This window comes from Meleagris gallopavo, chromosome 2 (genome assembly GCF_000146605.3).
Source record: "Meleagris gallopavo isolate NT-WF06-2002-E0010 breed Aviagen turkey brand Nicholas breeding stock chromosome 2, Turkey_5.1, whole genome shotgun sequence".
NCBI lineage: Eukaryota > Metazoa > Chordata > Aves > Galliformes > Phasianidae > Meleagris > Meleagris gallopavo.
The window spans coordinates 50506815-50525178 of record NC_015012.2 but is presented as its reverse complement, the minus strand read 5'-3'; the positions used below and the strand labels follow the sequence as shown (position 1 = coordinate 50525178).

The window sequence follows — 18364 nt, the reverse complement described above, 5'->3', positions numbered from 1 at the left end:
TTATGTGCAAATGCTGTTCTCTTATAGAAAAAAAATACTCTTCTGGTGGTCTTCTTGTGTCTTCTCCATACCTAGTACTGATTTATGTGTTTGAATGTACTTATTTGACTGTTGTTTACTTCCAAGTGCATAGATTAAGTGTCTTTATTTTTTACATATATGTGATATCCTTGTACTAAAGAATATATGTTACTTGCTCTGAAACTTCTCTGTACTAGCTGTACTCTGCCAATGAGGCTGGTTGCTTGCCTGCAGTATGCACTCTGTGCCAGAACATGCATAACGTTGAGCCTAACAAGAGAGAAAGAGGATCATAGAATCATAGAATGGCCTGGGTTGAAAAGGACCACAATGATCATCTAGTTTCAACCCCCTGCTGTGTGCAGGGTCACAAACCACCAGACCAGGGTGCCCAGAGCCACATCCAGCCTGGCCTTGAATGCTTCCAGGGATGGGGCATCCACAACCTTCTTGGGCAACCTGTTCCAGTGCGTCACTACATCTTATGGAAGCAGGATTTTGCCTATAAACAGACTTAACTTGAGGCATTCAGATTCTGCAGCTCTAACCCAACATGCTTCTTTCCTGCCTGCGATGAGAAAGGTGAAGGGCTACCTGGCAGCACTCCTGAACTGGCACCTTCTTACTTTTTGTTTTTTCTTCATTTGTTTTTATCCTCCTGAGTATTGCAGATTCAGGGTCTTCATGTACGTTGTTTCTCTGAAACAATGGTGCAATAAGCAAAATAAATAAATAAAATATTTACGTACTGTCTTTTAAAAGCAAGTTTCACCAAAGCAATGCTCACCTCTCATTTTGTGCAAAAGAGAAAGGAAAACATTGTCTTCATTCTACTGAGTGAAATTTTAATGCATAAATCCTTTCCTAAAGTTCTGGATAAATGAGAAGTAAAAATCAGATTTCATATATACATCCCAAGAACAATGCAAAACTTTTATTTTTATTCTTTGAGGAGGAGCAGAGGGCGGAAGATTTAAACAGCATTTAATGCTCAGGAAACTTTGTATCTGAGACTTACCTAAAAGCTAATTCAAGCAGTAGATCTTTTTACATTGTAGCCTGAAGGTTGCAGATGCAGTTGCTACTGCCTCTGGGAGTTGAGGTCTGGGAATGTGGCAAAGTCCTCAGGATTTCAGGCCGCTTGTCTCAGCGATGCATTTTTATCCCTGGGTCTGCTAAATAGTGTTGTAAAGTCAGCGTACAAGCACACATTAGAGCGGGTTACTCCATCCAGAGGATCTCAATTACATTTTTATGCATTGCAGATATTAGTTGCTCCTCAATGTAAGGTCTGTATGAAACTGAAACTGGGTCAGCAGTGTTTCCAGCCTGGTTCTTTGTGGCTTGCTGCATGGTCGCAGTAGTCTCACAGGTATTGACAATGCAACTAAAAGCTTTTAGTCATGTAAAATAGATTCTACAATGGAAGTTCAGGAGTGTAAAATCTCACTGTAAGTTGCTGGCACTTAAGCTCCCGAATCACTTCAAAGCTTATTTGGGAAATCATATCCAAAATATCTTCCATCGCTTCCAGCAAGTGTCCATCAGAAATTCACACTTTGCTAATTATTCATAGCAAATGCTTTGGATATTTATCTATATGGTTCTTTGTCATTCATCTGTTTTGTAAATGTGTGTGAAGGGATTTGATGAGCTTGGGAAAGTGTAAAGTTTTTACATTCAGGTGTCTGCAAATTGGGATTGGTAGTAGAAGAAGGAACACAAGGTAGAGGCATAAGTGCAGGTAGTTGCTTTGATACACTTTTTGGAACTATTAATTATTATTATTACTCAAATATTATATATTGTTTTTATATAAGTAATCAAATATTATTTAAAAGGGACAGTGTTAGGCATAAATAGAACAGGAAAACTGTAGTGGTTGCTGTAAGTGAATGAAAAGGAATACTAGCTGGATGTCTTTCAGCACTGAGGAAACTGAACGGCTGAGGCCACTGCTGTAGAAGTGGAACAGCACTCAGCAGTTTATGGCTAGGTACCAGATCCTCCTTATTTTTAAGAGTGAGTGTTGAGGCATGCTCCACAGATTCCTGTATTGGAGGATCACAGAAACGGCACAGTGGCAGTGTTGAGGGCAAGGCTGGAGACCGGCTGAATTACATCTTGAGGAGCAAGAGAAGATTAATACTGCCGAAATACAGCAGTCAAGTAATGCTCAAAGCCTTCAAAGACACTGTAACAGGTTGCCCAGAGAGGTTATGAATGCCCCATGCCTGAAAGCATTCAAGGCCAGGCTGGATGGGACTTTGAGCAACCTGATTTAAAGGGAGGTGTCCCTGCCTGTAGCAGGGGGTTGGAACTAGATGATCTTAAAGGTCCCTTCCAACCCAAACCGTTCTGTGATTCTGTGATCTCTCACAATATCTCTTCTGTGATAGGTGAAGGTGATTTTGGCCTTTCTATAAACTGTTCAGAAGTGGAATCTTACTTTGTGTAATAAGCAAATACTAAATTTGAACTACAGATTAGAGATTGCTGGCATTATCATCAGTTCTTCTGGATATAAGCCACGGATTGCATCTCTCCCTTAGGTGTTTCATTCAGAGCAATTCTGTGGGAGAAAGTTCTAGCATAGTTACTCTGAAGTTCATGCTCATCTTTTTGCAGAACATTTAGCATTAGTAAGTATGGGCAATTTCTATGTGAACAGAAATAGTATGCCCAAAAGAAGTCTGGTCTTCTGGTCTTCTCTGTGAGGAAGGGGAAAAGGCTAAAACTTCCTGGCATGAATGTGCAGTAGTAACAAACAGAGGCATACTGGCTGCATTGGATTTCCTGTATACTAATGAAAGGTGTCAATGGTGTATCAGATTTGCATGCTGTTTAAGTGCCAAGCATTGTATATCTTTAGAGTACCTCTGTACCTCTAATATATTTTGACAGTGATTTATTAGTATTCTCACACTGAGAACTAAATTGAGCTTATTTATGTGTTTTAAATCATGTTTAAAGATGCTAAGAAACCAAGTAATCAGAAAAGCGTGATCAGCAGAAACAATGGACGTGATGCAAGGCCACTTCAACATTTACCTTGTTGCCATGATACTTCATTGTCATGCTGAAAAACCTCATATATGCTGAACCTGTTTGTGCTTTTCCTACGCTCATCTGGCTGTGTCAGGGGAATGGAAAAATCACACAGTTGTACAGTATCTTGTTGATCTTCCTGTAATCCATTAGTAAGTTGATTGCAGTTAAAAACGGAATAATATGAGTATTTTTACTTGCATATTTACATTATAGTATTTGTGTAAGCTGGGAGGGAGAGCTCTGTTATCACTAATCAAATGTTATCAGTTTTATTCGTGATGCACCAAAGTGCCTCAGTGATCTATTGATACGTTTGCAGATTTATAAGGCAAAACGGGGGTGGGAGGGAAGAGGGAGTAATTCACCCTTCACAACAGACCAACGGTATGGCTGGCTCAGGTGTAGGAATAATTTTGTGACACAGGGCTGCATTTTAACTGAGTGAAACTCAAGGCTGTGTCTTGTGTTGAAGAACAGTGACATTTTGCTGGCCTTAGCACTAGATGAGCAAGCAAGTAATCTACAGCAGAAAGAATTTCTGGAGAAATTCTTGTCTGAAGATAAATATGGGTTTGGGTATGGCTGTGGGGTATGGAGGATCTTGCTTTCTTTTTTGGTTAGCTGCTTTTAAATTCTGGTTTCAGGTGCTTTAAAATGGCTGAAGTACTTCTGCTTTGTTTAATTAGACCTTTGTTTGCCAGAGCACATGCAATATTGACAAAAGCACTACTGGTTATGGCCACATCAGCAGAAGAAAATGAAACTAATGTATAGCTGAGCATTTTTCTTTTCTCTCTTTGATTTTTTTTGGTAATTCTTCAGCTAGGGGAGCTAGAATTTAGCTTTGAACACAACTCTGGTGCCAAAGCAGGTGAAACATAGCATGAAGGAAGAGGCTAGGATAGAAAGACTCCAAAGCCACAATTTTTTTTTCTCCTTTTCACTGAAGTTACAGTGACTTTCACTTACAATTTGGCAGCTGCCTTAACAGTGCAATGCCTTTTTCTGTCTATTTATCTGTCTGTGATAGTATCTTTCTAAAATAACAAAAAGATATTTAAAAAAAAAAAAAAAAAAAGAAGCTCAATGAGTAATTGCAAGATAGTGGATGAGTCCTCAGAAATAAGCTCTCCAGATAAGAAGGATATACCACCAAATAATAGGCATTGGCAGAAAACAAGAAAAGCATAATTCAGCTTTGAAATTTCTGGGAAGATTTATTGACATGGTAATTCTGCTACTCTACTTGTGGTGTTTTTTGAAATAGACTTGTGGATTTCCTGGAACAAGAATCTGTTCTTCTATATTTGCTTGAGGGAGGACTCTTCTAATCCCTCTATTTACCTATTACGCACAGTGAACAGCAATTTCATTTAGGAAAGGTTAGTTGTTCCCAGTGACTCTTACTTGCATTTGTTAGTGGCTTAGGTGTACTATTTGCTGATGAGTGTGATTTTTCTGTTTTTATTCTGTAGACTTTCAGTGAACACTCAGCCAAAATTCTTTCTAAGCTTTGAATGAGATTTAATGAACCCTTGCTAAATATGTTGTGTTACAGCAATCTTTTCTCTGTACCTCTTCACTGCATTAATACAGCATTTGGGAATGGAAAATAGCTCCGCCTCTGAAATGCTGGTTTTAGATTGAATGCTTGTAATTATTTTTTCCAAGACAGGAAGGAAGAAGAAGAGCTGATTGGTTGGTTTTTGCTTTGGCCGTTTGTGATAGAGAAAAACTTACTATACATTTGAAAAGTAGTTCTAAAGAGTTTGATCTGAAATGTTGACTGAGCATAAGTCCAGAATCTTGGTCTCTCTGGATGGTTATATTTACTTTGGATGCTGGTAAGTGAGCTGATCAACATAATAAGCTCTCACAAACATGGATATCTTCCCACTGTTTTAAGCTTAAATGTTTATGAAATATATCTCTCCACATACATCTTGATTTTTTGCTTAGTAGAATATTATTTGCAACTGTTTTGCTTTTTGTTGACTTGTGCGATCAAATGGACAGGATAGCTGGACTGAAACAACTTGGATTTAAGAATGTATATATACACTAAGTTCTCTATACTGCCTCTTTGTAACATGGCATGCAAAATGGTTTTATTTAGGAATAAAAAGAGTGATTCTGGGGCACATTTGAAAATAAGCATTCACTGGTGCAGCAGTAAAATTATGACTGGTGAATGTGAATCAGCAACCTAATTACTAATAGTTGCTGTTAATTAATACATTTTAATAAATAACTCTGTGATTACAGGTAATTTTTTCCCTCTCGATACATTTTGTGCACTACATTATTGGGAACATTTTTCAACATCACTTGCAATACAAATTGCATTCTACTCTCTTTATGAGCAGGGAGGGCCCTGTTTCATGTGCAGCAGTAAAAAAATTAATGTCCATCTTTATTCTCATGCTTTAATGCAGAACTGGCTTAAAGTGCATATTAATAAGAACAACGACAACAACAAAATAATAATAAAAAGGAAAAAAGAAAATGCTGAAAACTTGCAGATGAAAGTTTCACCAGAATGTGTTCATTATTTCTTGTAACAGTGGTGCCTGACATGAGCAGTATACAATAACTGTTTTTTTGTACAGTCCATAATTCAGAGATGTGTTAAGTCTGCATCCTTAAAAGAGAGGAGTCTGCAAAAACCTGCATAACGTTGTGCACACAGGATTCTTGTCTGCAGTCAGTCCCATCTTGCTATGCCAGGCTTTTTAGTGGCTCCCCTGCTCAATCTTTCCGTAATTTTAATTGTTGCAATATAGGCCAACTGCAAATCTAGACTCTCTTGGGTTCACTTCTCTTTCTCTCTCTCTCTCGTTTTTAATTCTTAATTTTAGGTAACCAGGTTAATTCCAGTGAACTGGGTAACCTACCTTGTGTATTTCGAGATAAGCTCATTCTTTCCTGAATTAATTAGGACTGTAGCGAATGCTTAGTACTCATAATTAAGATCGTGATATTCCTATGAAGTCATAACTCTCCTTCCCCCAATTTTTAGGTGCCTGACCATCATAGTGAAATCCACAGTCTTGAGTTAAATACCTGAGCTTTCTCCATAAAAGTTGCAAAAGAGTGGAAGGATAAGAGGGCAGGGTTTTTGGCCCTTTGTGGTCACTCCTCATGGTTAAGACAGAAGGGGCAAAATTTGATCAAAAATACTTTAGATCAAATACTGCATAGGTTTTGCTGTCTGTGCAGGTTTGTTTGTTATTTTGGAGTGCTCGTGACTGGCATCTTTTTTCATGAGTGCTGATTTTGAAGAAAAACTGTCTCAGAAAGGAGAAATGGTGAAAGTTCAACAGTGCTGGAGTCTTATCAGTGAGCTGTTCTGTGCCAGGCCACATATGCAAGCAGTGTGTGGCTGAGTCATACCTGCAGATTTCCCTGTGCTATATGGAAAGTAGCAAGTCTCCAGCACTGGAAACTAACAGCTGTTCAGCATGGAAGGCAAGCACAAGTTCCTACAGACTTTAGTCTTAGATGTATATCAGGAACTTGGGGATCAATTAGCTGTTAAGGAAGTAAACCACAGTGACACTGCACGATCACAAAGCCAAGTAGAAAAACCTTTTAACTTTCATATATTGCCATTTCATCTTTCCCCTGCAGCTGGCCATTATTGTTTATAGATTATAGTGCCAAGCAACCACAAAGACAGCTTATCTGGCTTTTTAATCATTTCTTTCCTGGATGCAGGTCAGGAGATGGCCTGGTTCATGGTGAAGTGCTCTGAAAGGCTAGACAACCTGTGTGTTTTTTAGGTTGTCTTCAGGCTATCTTCTTATTAATAAATAAATAAATAAATAAATAATCTAGTGACTTGAAACAGTGAGCTCAAATTGGCTGTCCTGAAGTACACTGTCACACAAAAGTTCTCTTGGTGTAATTTCGCTGAAACCTTGCATGTATCCCATGTATCTGCGCATCTGAGTGTAAGGAAATTCGCAACTCCCTTTCCTACCAAAAAAATTAATAAATGGCAAAATCTTCCAGCCGGGGAATACATTTCTCCTTGTTTCCTTCTTGGCTGTGGGTGGATACAAGTAACTTCATTTTTTGGGGGGGAAGTGAGTTCAGTGGGAAGGTATTGCAGCTGAGAAGCAGAAGCTTCAATGTTTCTTTTCTTTGTCTAGGTAATACTTAGGGCAGTCAGAGTAATTTGCAATGTGGTTAAACAAAGTACTCTAGTGCAAGGGAAAAAAAAGCCACTATGCTGTGTCAAGAAAAATAGCAAAATTGCTATTGCATATGCATGCAGATTATGTTAGTCTCTACGAATGGGTGGTCGCTAACTTCCTTTCTTTGGCTTTTCCTTTTCTTACAGTTTCTAGACAGTTATGCTGTAATCATTTAATTTTTTTAATACTAGCATAAATTGTAGCAAGGAAAGAATACTCAAACATGTAATTACTTATGCGTATATAAAGTGGTTGCCTTAAGAATATTTGTTATATAATTACATGGAACAGATTGATGCTTTGACTTACTTCCTTTGTTTTTAGATGCCCCACATATAACTTCCTTACTATAATTCTCTTTCTTTTGGGTTTTACTGGTTAATTGCTTTTTTCCTTTTTTTTTTCTTCCCCTAATGGTGATAGTCTTTTTCATTCTTCTACACTTTCCCCATTTTTTTGCCTCATATATTATACTACCTCTTCTATTTTAAGGGAGTTTCCAGCACCATGAGCAAGCAGACCAAAAAACACTTATTTCATGAATGAACTTCCTGAATCTCTCTTTAAAATGTCATTCTTCACTTCGACATCTTTCAATTTCTTTTTTTTTTTTTTTTTTGCTCGCTTAAACTGTCTTCTAGGTCATGAAGTACTGCAGTATGCCTAAATACATTGTAACCTGTGAAGTACAAAATGCAAGCCTAGCAATGCTGCTCAGCCTTCTCGTTTTTTTCAAAAACCTTCCCTTCTCTTAAGTGTTACAGTTCTAAAGACAAAGTCACTCTCAGAGCTATTAAGAAAGCCAGTGAAATATCTGTTAAGCAACTGCTTTAAATCACTTCTTTTCTTCCTACGTCTGTACTACGTATGCAGAAGTTTCAGTTGGTTACATATCACCATAAATAGTGCTCAGCAGTAGTTCTGTTCTTGTCTAGCAAACTAATGAGCACGGTCATCTGGGAGCATTCAGCGTGTCACCACTGATAATTTGTGAGGCTCTTCTATAGCAGATACTACCCTTTTGTTTGAAGCCCTGGTGCATGCCCAATGCTGAGCACCAGTTGCTGGTGATAGCAAGGTCTTTCACGGGTTTACTGATTCATGGGAGACACCGCCTCCTTTCCCTTCATAATTAAAAACTTACTGTGTTTTGTATGGTGGTACATGATGGCACTGTGTGCATAAGTTCATTAATGCACTTCATTTCTTCAGCCCTTGTTTTCCTTCAGAGCCAAAGAATGTAACATGGCCAGGTTAGTAGTTATTGTGCCAAATACAAAGACATCTGCTGTTCTATTTTGCAGAAATACTGTATGACTGTTTTAAATGTCAAATTATTAAACAAGACGAGCAGTCCTACTTTGTGTTCTGGCTGTTTTTACTCTTCTAGGGGATAAAGTTTTGAGAATCATTCAAGCATATAATGCATAATATTTTACTAGACTGCATGTAAAGTAAGTCAGGAAAATCCCATAAGGAGATTAGAAATGGCTGCAAGATTCAGCTCTCTCAGGTCTAAAGTGACTGCATGCATCCCAGATATAAGAAACACAGATGTTCAAATAGGACTTTGCTGGAAGAGTAAAATGGTGTCACTGGTGTGTCAGTATTGGACTTGCACGCTTAAATGCGGTGAATTGATGAAGCATCCTTTCGTCATCATAGATTACAATTATTTTTAAGATTTGTACCTTTGCCCTCCTTCACTGTCTTGGGGACACTGCTTGCTTGCTTCCACACCTTGTTGAGTTCATATGATTCCATCATAGGCTCTTCAGTGTTACAATTGCCTTTCACTACAAATATGTACTAAGCACTTGGGGAATTTGGCTGGCAGCACTTAGCACTCTCATAACCTAAAATGATCCCTCTGTAAGAGATCTCCTTAAAATAGACACTGTAATATAAGTTAAATTTCACCTCAGTTTGAATACTGTAAGTCATTTTGTGTCTACTGACTTTCAGTGTAGAAGCAGTTTTTTTTCATTCTTACTTATTGTGAAAACTGCCTGTGTGTGCAATCTTGTACTACAATTGGTATCCTGGGACTTCAGGGAGTGGGAATCGTATTTCTTGTTCTATGACAGGCAGAGCTTCAACAGTAATTAAAATTAATGTTTTCATTATGGGTAGGCCATTTACGGAAATCTGATCTCATCCAGGCATTTGCAAGATAATATAAACCAGTTATAACATCCTAGAGGTTGTGTGATTTTTGAAACTATCTCTACAGTTATCTAAGCTCCTCTAAAAACAAAAGGTTGTTTTAAAGTCCATACCAATTAAGATTTCACCACAGTAATGCAAAGCAGAAGCTGATTTTCAACTTTGTTTTGTAGTGAAAGTAGTACTAGGAAATGCTTTGTAATATATATATTTTTTTCACCTCCAGTACAAGTGGTTATGAAAACAAAATGTCACTGTATAAGAAAGTCTCTTTTCTTAACTTTTTAAATATAGACTGCTTGAATTAGTATTGTGAGCAGTTAAGCAGCCTCTGGGATTGCATAGGACTTGCATTGGTAGTAGGGCAATGCAGTGGTGGCCTCTGTGTGAAGGACCTGGAAGCTGCCCCTTTTCACATAAAAGCCAGTTCCAAAACAAGCCAGCTGCTGCCCCAAACTGAGCTAGTGGGTGATGCTGGTTCTGCCTCATTGATAACATATTTATAGAAAGGGCAAAAAATGTTGCACAGCAACTGTGAAAGGGAGGAATGAGATGTGAGGAAACAGCCCTGCAGCCCCCAAGGTCAGCACAGAGGAAAGCAGGTGGTGTTCCAGGAGTGGAGCAGAAGCTCCTTGCAGCCCAGGAGAGGCCCATGGAGAAGCAGGCTGTCCCCCTGCAGCCCACAGGCACCATGTAGAGATCTCCCCATGCAGCCATGGAGGAATCTGCGGTGCAGCAGTGGATGTGTCCTGAAGGGCATACAGCCTAAGGAGAGCTCTGCAGGAGCAGCCTGGGCCCGAGTTGCAGCTCGTGGAATGGAGCTCATGATGGGGAAGGGCTGAGGGATCTCTGCCCTTGGGCATTCATGCTGGAACAGTGCCTGAAGGGTGGGCCCCATAGTACGGAGCTGTGTTGGAGCAGTGCATGGAAAGCTGCAGCCTGTGGGGAAACCCACACAGGATTGGTTCAAGAAGGACAGCATCCCATGGGAAAGACCCCACTTGGAGCAGAGGCAGAGAGTGATCATGAAGGAGCTGTAGAGATAAAGCATTATGGACTGACTACAGCCTCCATTTCTTGTTCCCCTGAACTGCTTGGGGGAGTTGAGTCTGGGAAGAAGAGCGGGGAGGAAAGGTGGGAAGGTAGTTTGAATTTTGTTTGTTTTTTTTTCAGTATCCTACTCTGTTACTAATTTGCAAACAATTAAATTACTTAACAGTAATTGGTGAGCAAACTCCCTTCTTTATCATGGCCGTGAGTTTTTTCATCACGTATTCTCTCCATCGTGATGAGGAGGAGGAATGAGAGCAACATGGTAGGCACCTGGGTGCCAGCCAAGGTTAACCCACCACAGGGATATACTGTCTGGAGGATCAGTGTCTGTAGTGCATCTGAATGATTAAGGATTGTTTGTTTGTTTAATCCCATCTTTCATCCAGTAATCTCAGAAAAAACTGCTGTCATCCTGTTCCATTGAAATGGGAAAACATGAGTTAAGTGCCTGGAACGTTGCCGAGACTGTAAATGAGCTCTGCAGCAGTGCTGACAGCAATCATAGCTGATGGCAGTCTTGTGCATGGTCAGAGACCATCTTCCAGATCTTAGAAACAATTTGTAAGGGAGGATGGGAACAAGTGAAGTAAGCCAAGAATACGCAAAGAGTCTGGCAGATAACTTTGTATGTTTCTGTGATTTTGAAAAATGTAAAGAAAGTTGGCTTAGAAACTGTTTACAGCTAAATGCTAGATATAGTTTAAAAAAAAAAGAAAAAAAAGAGACAAACTTCACAAGAGTAGCATGTCCTTTTCATTTCTCACTACCTCTAGTGTTTGTCCAAATCTGCCAGCATCTACTTATAAAGAACTGAGTGTGAATCAGGGCTGGATATCATATATAAACTATATAAAGCTGCTGTTACATAATGGTGTTCTTGGAACACTTCTGGTTGTATAATCATCTTTCCTAGGAATAGTGTCAACGGTTTACGGGCTGGTTCGGCCCGGTTCCGTGACTAGAAGGGCGGAGGGATCCGCGGATCCGCGCCCCCGGGAAAAAAAAGAAAATAAGGGACCCCGAAATAATTGAAAACAGTGGCAACAATCTGAGGTAAAACAAAGTAATTTACTAAATATGGTATCAACAGAATTTTATAAGGAGAGAGAATGTGAAATTGATAGTGGATCAGCCTTACCACAACGCTGAGATGAGAAGCGCAGGCGAGAAGCGCAGGCAGAGAAGCGCAAGCGAAGCAGCGCAGGCAGAGAAGCGCAAGCGAAGCAGCGCAGGCAAAGAAGAGAGCATCAGGTGACCTTGCCGGGAGTTATATCTCCTCGCTGACCGCAAAGCCCCCTGGGGAAACGTAGCTGCTCTTCTCCTCTGGACAGGCACCCGGAACTTGAGCATCAGCAGTCAAACCCCCAGTGCATTGCATGATGTTATGATGTGGAATACCGATAATGAAAAATCATGAAACCATGACAAATAGGAACAAGGCCCTGGCTGGTATTTTCTTTATATTATAAAAATGCAATCAAATCAATTGTGGATAAGGTGTGATAACCTGTCATGAAATACAGTTCTTCTGCTGGAAAAAGTAAAGAATTAAAAAATAAATAAATGTAAAGATACCATGTATTTCAGTGGGTAGAAACTTTTCATACTGACTGTCAAAATGTGAAGGAGGTTATTTATGTTCTATAGAAAAATGATGCACTCATCTATGGGCAGGCACTTTGTCTGCACATGTAAGAGCAAACAGATAATGCTCAGAGCTTCTCTTGTATGTAGTGTTCAAATTACCCTAAAATTATTAAATGCTTGTTTCCTAGTAATGGATTTTTCTCCTATGGTGCAAAATAACTGTGTGGAGGAAAACTCTCTCAGAGATTAAGTTGTACAGATGAGGATTCAGGGGCTTCAGCTTGCTTAAGCAGTACTAGAGTTGTCTTGGTTCTTTTGTTGTTCTTTTTGAAGACTTTGAGATGGTTGTAGAGATCATCGTGATCTACAGAGGTGATATGATTTGCAAATAAGAGGTGATCCAGCTTGCTCCCTCAAACTGTTACAGTAATTTTCCAACTTACTGTGGAAAGGGCAACACAGTGAAATCAGAAAAATGATGCTCTGCAGGGACCTGAAGGAAATAATCTCCCCAGATATGCCACTTTGCTTCCTTTTTTTTTTTTTTTTGGTTTGTTCAATTCATAAGATCTGATCAGATGTACTGTGGTGAAGTTTGTTTTGCATTCTAGGCTGAGGAGATTACCCTAGGAAATACTGACACAGTAGCTGTCAAGGAACCAAACGTAAGAAAAGAAAACCTAGTTCCACTAGGAAGCATATAATAGATGAGAGAAACGATTAACAGTCAGTAATGCTAACTTGTCTGATGCCCTGAGTTTCCTTTTGAAACAGAGAATGATAGTACCTAGGGCTGAGGAAGTTCTAGGGACCAAGGTATTGTTGTTAGTGTGATTGATGTTTTTCTGGTACGCTTATCCTAAGAAACTCAGGCTGTTTCAGGCCAAGCAAAGCATAACTTCTGACACTGGGGAAATCTTAAATTTGTAAAGAAAGAGGACAGTAGATTAGACTCTATCAGTCTTCCATAGTGCTGGAGGGATTGGAAAGGGAGATGAGGGAGAGAGTAAGATGGAAGGAAGGACATTGCCAGATGGTGAGAACATCGTACAACACTATTCTGTGGTGGATCACATCACATTTTTACTCCCCTTCCCTTCAAAGTAAGATGAATGGCTTTTCATTCCTACTCCCTTGTGAACTGGAGTCTGAGAATTACTTTTTATTGTGCATTATCAAGTGGCTGCAGTATACTTACTGGAAATATCCTAAGGCTTGGAAGTCCTTTCCATGCCAAGTGGCAATTGATGGCTTATTTCACATAATACATGTGTCTGTGTAATAATAATTTGTATTTTATACATTTTTTTCTCCCTCATTTGTCACACTAACAGTAATAAATGAATGGACTGATTATAAGTCATGGAAAGCTTGTGGGTGAAGTATAAATGGATTTTGGCTATCAACTGGTTTTCAAGGCTGAGATTGATCACAGATTCCTTGGCCAGATGTGGAGACTGATAAATAGTCTATTGGGCTACACCTCTGGTGCCAACTGTTGCAACTTTTCAGGAGGAAGCAACTAAGTTCCTTGATACTGCCAACCCCTTTATTCCAGTAGCATGGTGCTAAAAAGCTTCTGATATCTACTCTAAAAATGAAAAAAGAGGTAGCTGAAAATGCATGAATGGGGAAGAGAAGCGATAACAGATGAAATTTAAATTTTCTTTCTTTCTTCCCTCTCTTTTGATTCAAGGTCTTGCTCTGTATAACATATACCTCCACATTTGAGCTGAATGGGAGCTCAGTGTTGAAGATTGCTGAGGTAAGTGCCTCAGTTGTACCACTATTGCAGCCATTTAATGTTTACCCTCCAGCTAGACTGTGTCTTCTGTGTGTATCCTGCCTGAATCTGAAGTAGTCCAAATCACAGCTGCCATCTTAAGGGCTCATACTACTTTATCTAGTATGAAAATATAACTGCAAATTGTACAGAACTGGTGGGCTTGCATGAGAAGGTGTACTTTTTGAAATTGACTGATGATAGTGAACTTGCAATGCTATAGCATACAAGTCCTCATATTTATTTTGCTTTGCATTTTGCAATGGGAAAACATCCTTGTGTTCTCAATAATATAGTATTGTGCTAATTCTGGTGCAACTTTAATACAACTGAGTTTCAATAACGAGTGATATGTAGACTATAACATGCCTTCCCAGCAGATGTGCCACAATATGCCCCGCTAGTTTTGTGTTTATTTTTCCTAATACTTCCAAGTAAAGGATTTATTATGCCTCTGGATATGTGGTGTTATTGAAGTGCTACTAGACATGTCTCCCCTTTTTTCCAATCAGATTTCAGTCTGAAAGTCTTAAGTTGTAGATGAGCTTTGGCTGTAGAAAAACATACGTGCAGTTCTACTAAGCGAGCATTTCTGTATGAATTGTGTAGCAAACCACTGGACTGTAGACTCAAGTTAGAGAAGGGACACAGAAATACTTCATTCTCCTGCACAGCACACACAGTTATGTACAGAATGTTTTCTGTACTGGACTGTTAATGTAGGGGAGAGCTAATGCCCATGAAGCAATATAAGGATGACGTACATGTCCTTGCAGTTTTTACATACCATCTATTTCCTCCCAATGTATATGCTAACTGTTCTTTTTGAAAATAAAGACTTACTAGTTCTTAATATTGCCATATTTCAGCCCCGACCACAGCAAGAGGGTTCTTTAAATGTTCCTTACTAGACTCCCAGTGAAATTTGTGCATGCAAAACCTCAGAGATGAGTTCCTTCTCAGTTTTTACCATTTGTGGGGAGAGGTTTTTTTGTTAAACAGATATTCTGCCCAACTCATCCCTTGGTTTCTTTTTGCTATGTGAGGTTTCCATTTCCATGAAATGTGGCTGTTTTTGGAAGTCTTTGTAAGCCCACCTGTCAAAGTTGCAGCAAGATTGAGCTGAACTGATATTTAGAGCCATTCAAACCATTTTAAGTTTTATAAACCCTCCCTAAGTTAACATCCCAAACAGAAGAAAACAGATTGTTTCCTTTCCGCACTTTTTCTCAGCAAACTTTCCAACATGCAGGGCATGAGATGATTAATTCAGCTCAGTCCATCTCTGCTGCTGGGAAAAGCATTTAATGCCTCTAAACCCTTCTGATTTCAGCACAAGACTAGAGGAAAATGGTCCATCAGTCATGATCTGTGTGCTACGAACTGTATCAGAAATCATATTTTCTGTTTTCTCTGTAAATCTGGATAACAATGGACCTGCTGTTCATTTAAAACATCCTAAAAATATTTTTTCTTATATTGAAGTTGAACCCTGCTGTTGTAGGTACTTGCAGTTCACTTCCCAAAAGTCCATCCCAGCTCTTAAAAATCCTTGCTAATATAGTGGTATGAGTTACCACAATGACAGTTTTCTTTTTCTTTTAAAATGGGTCAGATCCATGATGAGCGCTGATAATAACTGCCTTAAAAACAAACAAAACTTTTACATCCCCTAGGGAATTAGAATGAACCATGATAGAGAACACAAATGCTTTTATTTGGTATGTTTGGAGGTACAGGTATTTTGCCTACAATCCCTGAGAAAATATTGTTTCACTGAATGCTTACCTCTTTCTAATTAGCAAATCCCTTCAAGCACATACGTGCTTCCTCAGGTTCTGTTCAGCCAGGTTTTAGGTAAGGCAAAGACTTTATCAGTTGGACTCAGTATTCCTTTCTACCTGAATTCTGCAGTGTATAAGCGGTAGGAAACAGATAATGATTTCTGAGTTCAGCATTTGCTTAGCCCCAGCATTTATTGTTCTGACTTGCTCTAATGGAAAGATGGCAGAGAGCAGCTATGCACTTCACTATCCCTGCTATTTGGCATTTCTTTTCAGGTCCCTTACTTTTCCTAGCCTGCCCTCTGTAGCAAAGCAGGAGCTACTGCAGGATTGGAAAGATGCTGCCTGTGTTACTGGTGGACCTCTCTCTGGGGCCTCACTGTGACAAACAGGGCTACCACCTGGTTGTTTTGCACTGTCTAGTCATTCTCAATTAATATGTACAAATCAATAGCGCCATGAATCTTACTGAATATTTTCAGCCTAAAATGAATGAAGCATCCAACAAGAAGAGTACTACATTGTATGGTTTAAGCATTACTAGTAATGAAAACAGATTAAATCTTGCTGTGTGCAACTTCTCATGCTTGCCTGGACCACTACAAGAAGTGTTCTAACTGTTGTTTGTCATGTGTGTATTTGTTACTGCCATCTACATTTTGAAAGTTTGTTTTGTTTGATTCTGTTGTTTCATTAGCTAACCCTTCTGTGTTTTGCTCTTAGTTGTGTTTTGCATGCAATAGAGCTGGAAGTCCCCGAATGCATGAAATGATCAAAATGTCCATTGCATACCTCCTTGGGGCCCTGAGCTCTCGAATTTTTACTGGCAATCCTTCATCAGTGGCTTTTAAAAAGGTACCTTGCCCAGCCATTTTAGAACACACACTTTCCATAAGATCAGAGCTCACGTGGACAGTACTGCTGCTCTTTAGCAGGCATGGGGAGGGGGGAGAAAAAGATGATATCAACCATGCTCTTACCAGAAAGTCAGCCTATCTCTGAGAATGGCATTCCATGGATCAATTCAGAAACTCTAGAAAAAGAGATCGAGAACAATTGTTCCTCCATGTCCAGCAGCTCAGCAGCATTTGGGAATGGTATCGCCTCTCTGACTCTTTGTGCTTAATTGGCTTTAGGATTCTTTGTTCACTGGAGTTTGGTGGTAACTGAATGATGGGAATAGTTGGTCCTTTCTTTTAACTTGCAAAATCACCTTCTCATGCCAATTGCTCTCAAGATCAATAAAATCCTTTGTTTAGGGAGGGGATTGGAATCTTGAGAAAGAGCAATAAGAACTGAGAGTCTGCCATTTGTAATGTCCTATCCCCTGGATCTCAGCTGTATTATGCTTTGGTAGCTATTTGTGTAACATCTTGAGGCAAGAGTCCAGCAGAATTTTGGTCACAACACAATGTCAAAAAACTGCAAACATCTAGCTGGGAACTAGATGATACACTGATGTTCTTTCATTATAGGCTTCTCACTGGGGTTCTCCCAGCTAAGGAAACTTTAGGCTGATTGTCAGCAAAAATATATTGGCAAAAATATTGGCAAAAATATTTGCCAAAAGGCAAATATTTATGTAATTTATGGTATATCACACTAGTATCTTCTGTAGTAAGAAAAGCCATTTAGAGGCTTTCAGATGTAGATGTACGTGCCATATTGAATAATAACTGCATATATGTATACATATATGCTTCAGTATAGTAGAATCATAGGATGGTATTGGTTGGAAGGGGCCTTAAATATCATCTAGTTGCAACCCAATTGATCAGGCTGCCCAGGGCCCCATCCAAGCTGGTCTTGAACACCTCTAGGGATGGAGCATCCACAGCTTCTCTGACAGCCTGTTCCAGTGCCTCTCCACCATTCTGAGTAAAGAATGTCCTCCTAATATCTAATATCCCTCTCTTAGTTTAAAACCATTCCCCCTTGTCCTATCTCTATCAGATTGTGTGAAAAGTCAGTTTCTCTCCTCTGTTTATAAGCTCCAATTAAGTACTGGAAGTTTTCCCCAGGACCTTCTCTTTTCCAGGTTGAACAAGGCCATCTGTCTCAACCTTTCTTTATACGAGAGGTGCTCCAGACCTCTGACCATCTTTGTGGCCCTTCTCTGGACCAACTCTAATGACTCTATATCTTTCTTGTGCTGGAGGCCTCAGACCTGGACACAATACTACAGGTAGGGCCTCATGAGGGCAGAGCAGATGGGGACAATCACCTCCCTGTCCCTGCTTTCCATTCCTCTTCTGATGTAGGCCAGAAGGGTTGGCCTTCTGGGCTGCAAATGTGTGCGGCTGGCCCTCATCAAGTTTTTCTTCTACCAGAATCCTCAAGTCCTTCTCAGCAGGGCTAAACCCAATGGGTTCTTCTCTCAGTCTTTACTCGTGACAGGGATTGCTCTGGATGAGGTGCAGCTTATTGTACTTAGCCTTGTTGAACCTTGTTAGGTTCATATGGGCACACTTTTCAAGCCTGTCGAAATCCCTTTAAATGGCATTCCTTCCTTCTGTCATATCAACTGCACCACTCAGCTTGGTGTCATCTGCAAACTTGTTGGGGGTACACTCAATGTCTATGTCATTGATTAAAATGTTGAAGAACACTGGTCTGAAGATGAACCCCTGGGGGGGCACCGTTCATGGCCAGGCTCCACTTAAGCACAGAGTTATGGACTGCAATCCTCCATCTGTTAGTGTCCAGCCAATTCTTTAGCC

At 39.8% G+C, this 18364-nt stretch overlaps 1 protein-coding gene and 1 long non-coding RNA gene across 2 annotated transcripts in view; one reads left to right on the top strand and one right to left on the bottom strand.

Annotated features, from left to right (window-relative positions):
• Positions 1-18364, top strand: part of LOC104909758 (brefeldin A-inhibited guanine nucleotide-exchange protein 3-like) — a 51873-nt gene that overhangs the window by 18789 nt on the left and 14720 nt on the right. Inside the window, exons 5-6 of the mRNA XM_031552209.1 lie at positions 13774-13842; positions 16368-16499. Of these exons, the coding sequence (XP_031408069.1) occupies positions 13774-13842; positions 16368-16499 (201 nt within the window). The remainder of the gene's footprint in view (positions 1-13773; positions 13843-16367; positions 16500-18364) is intronic.
• LOC109366073 lies at positions 615-2279 on the bottom strand. Its single transcript, XR_002112117.2, has 3 exons — positions 1040-2279; positions 809-893; positions 615-720 (listed from the first exon to the last, which is right to left on the bottom strand). It is a non-coding gene; the product is annotated as an uncharacterized LOC109366073 (long non-coding RNA).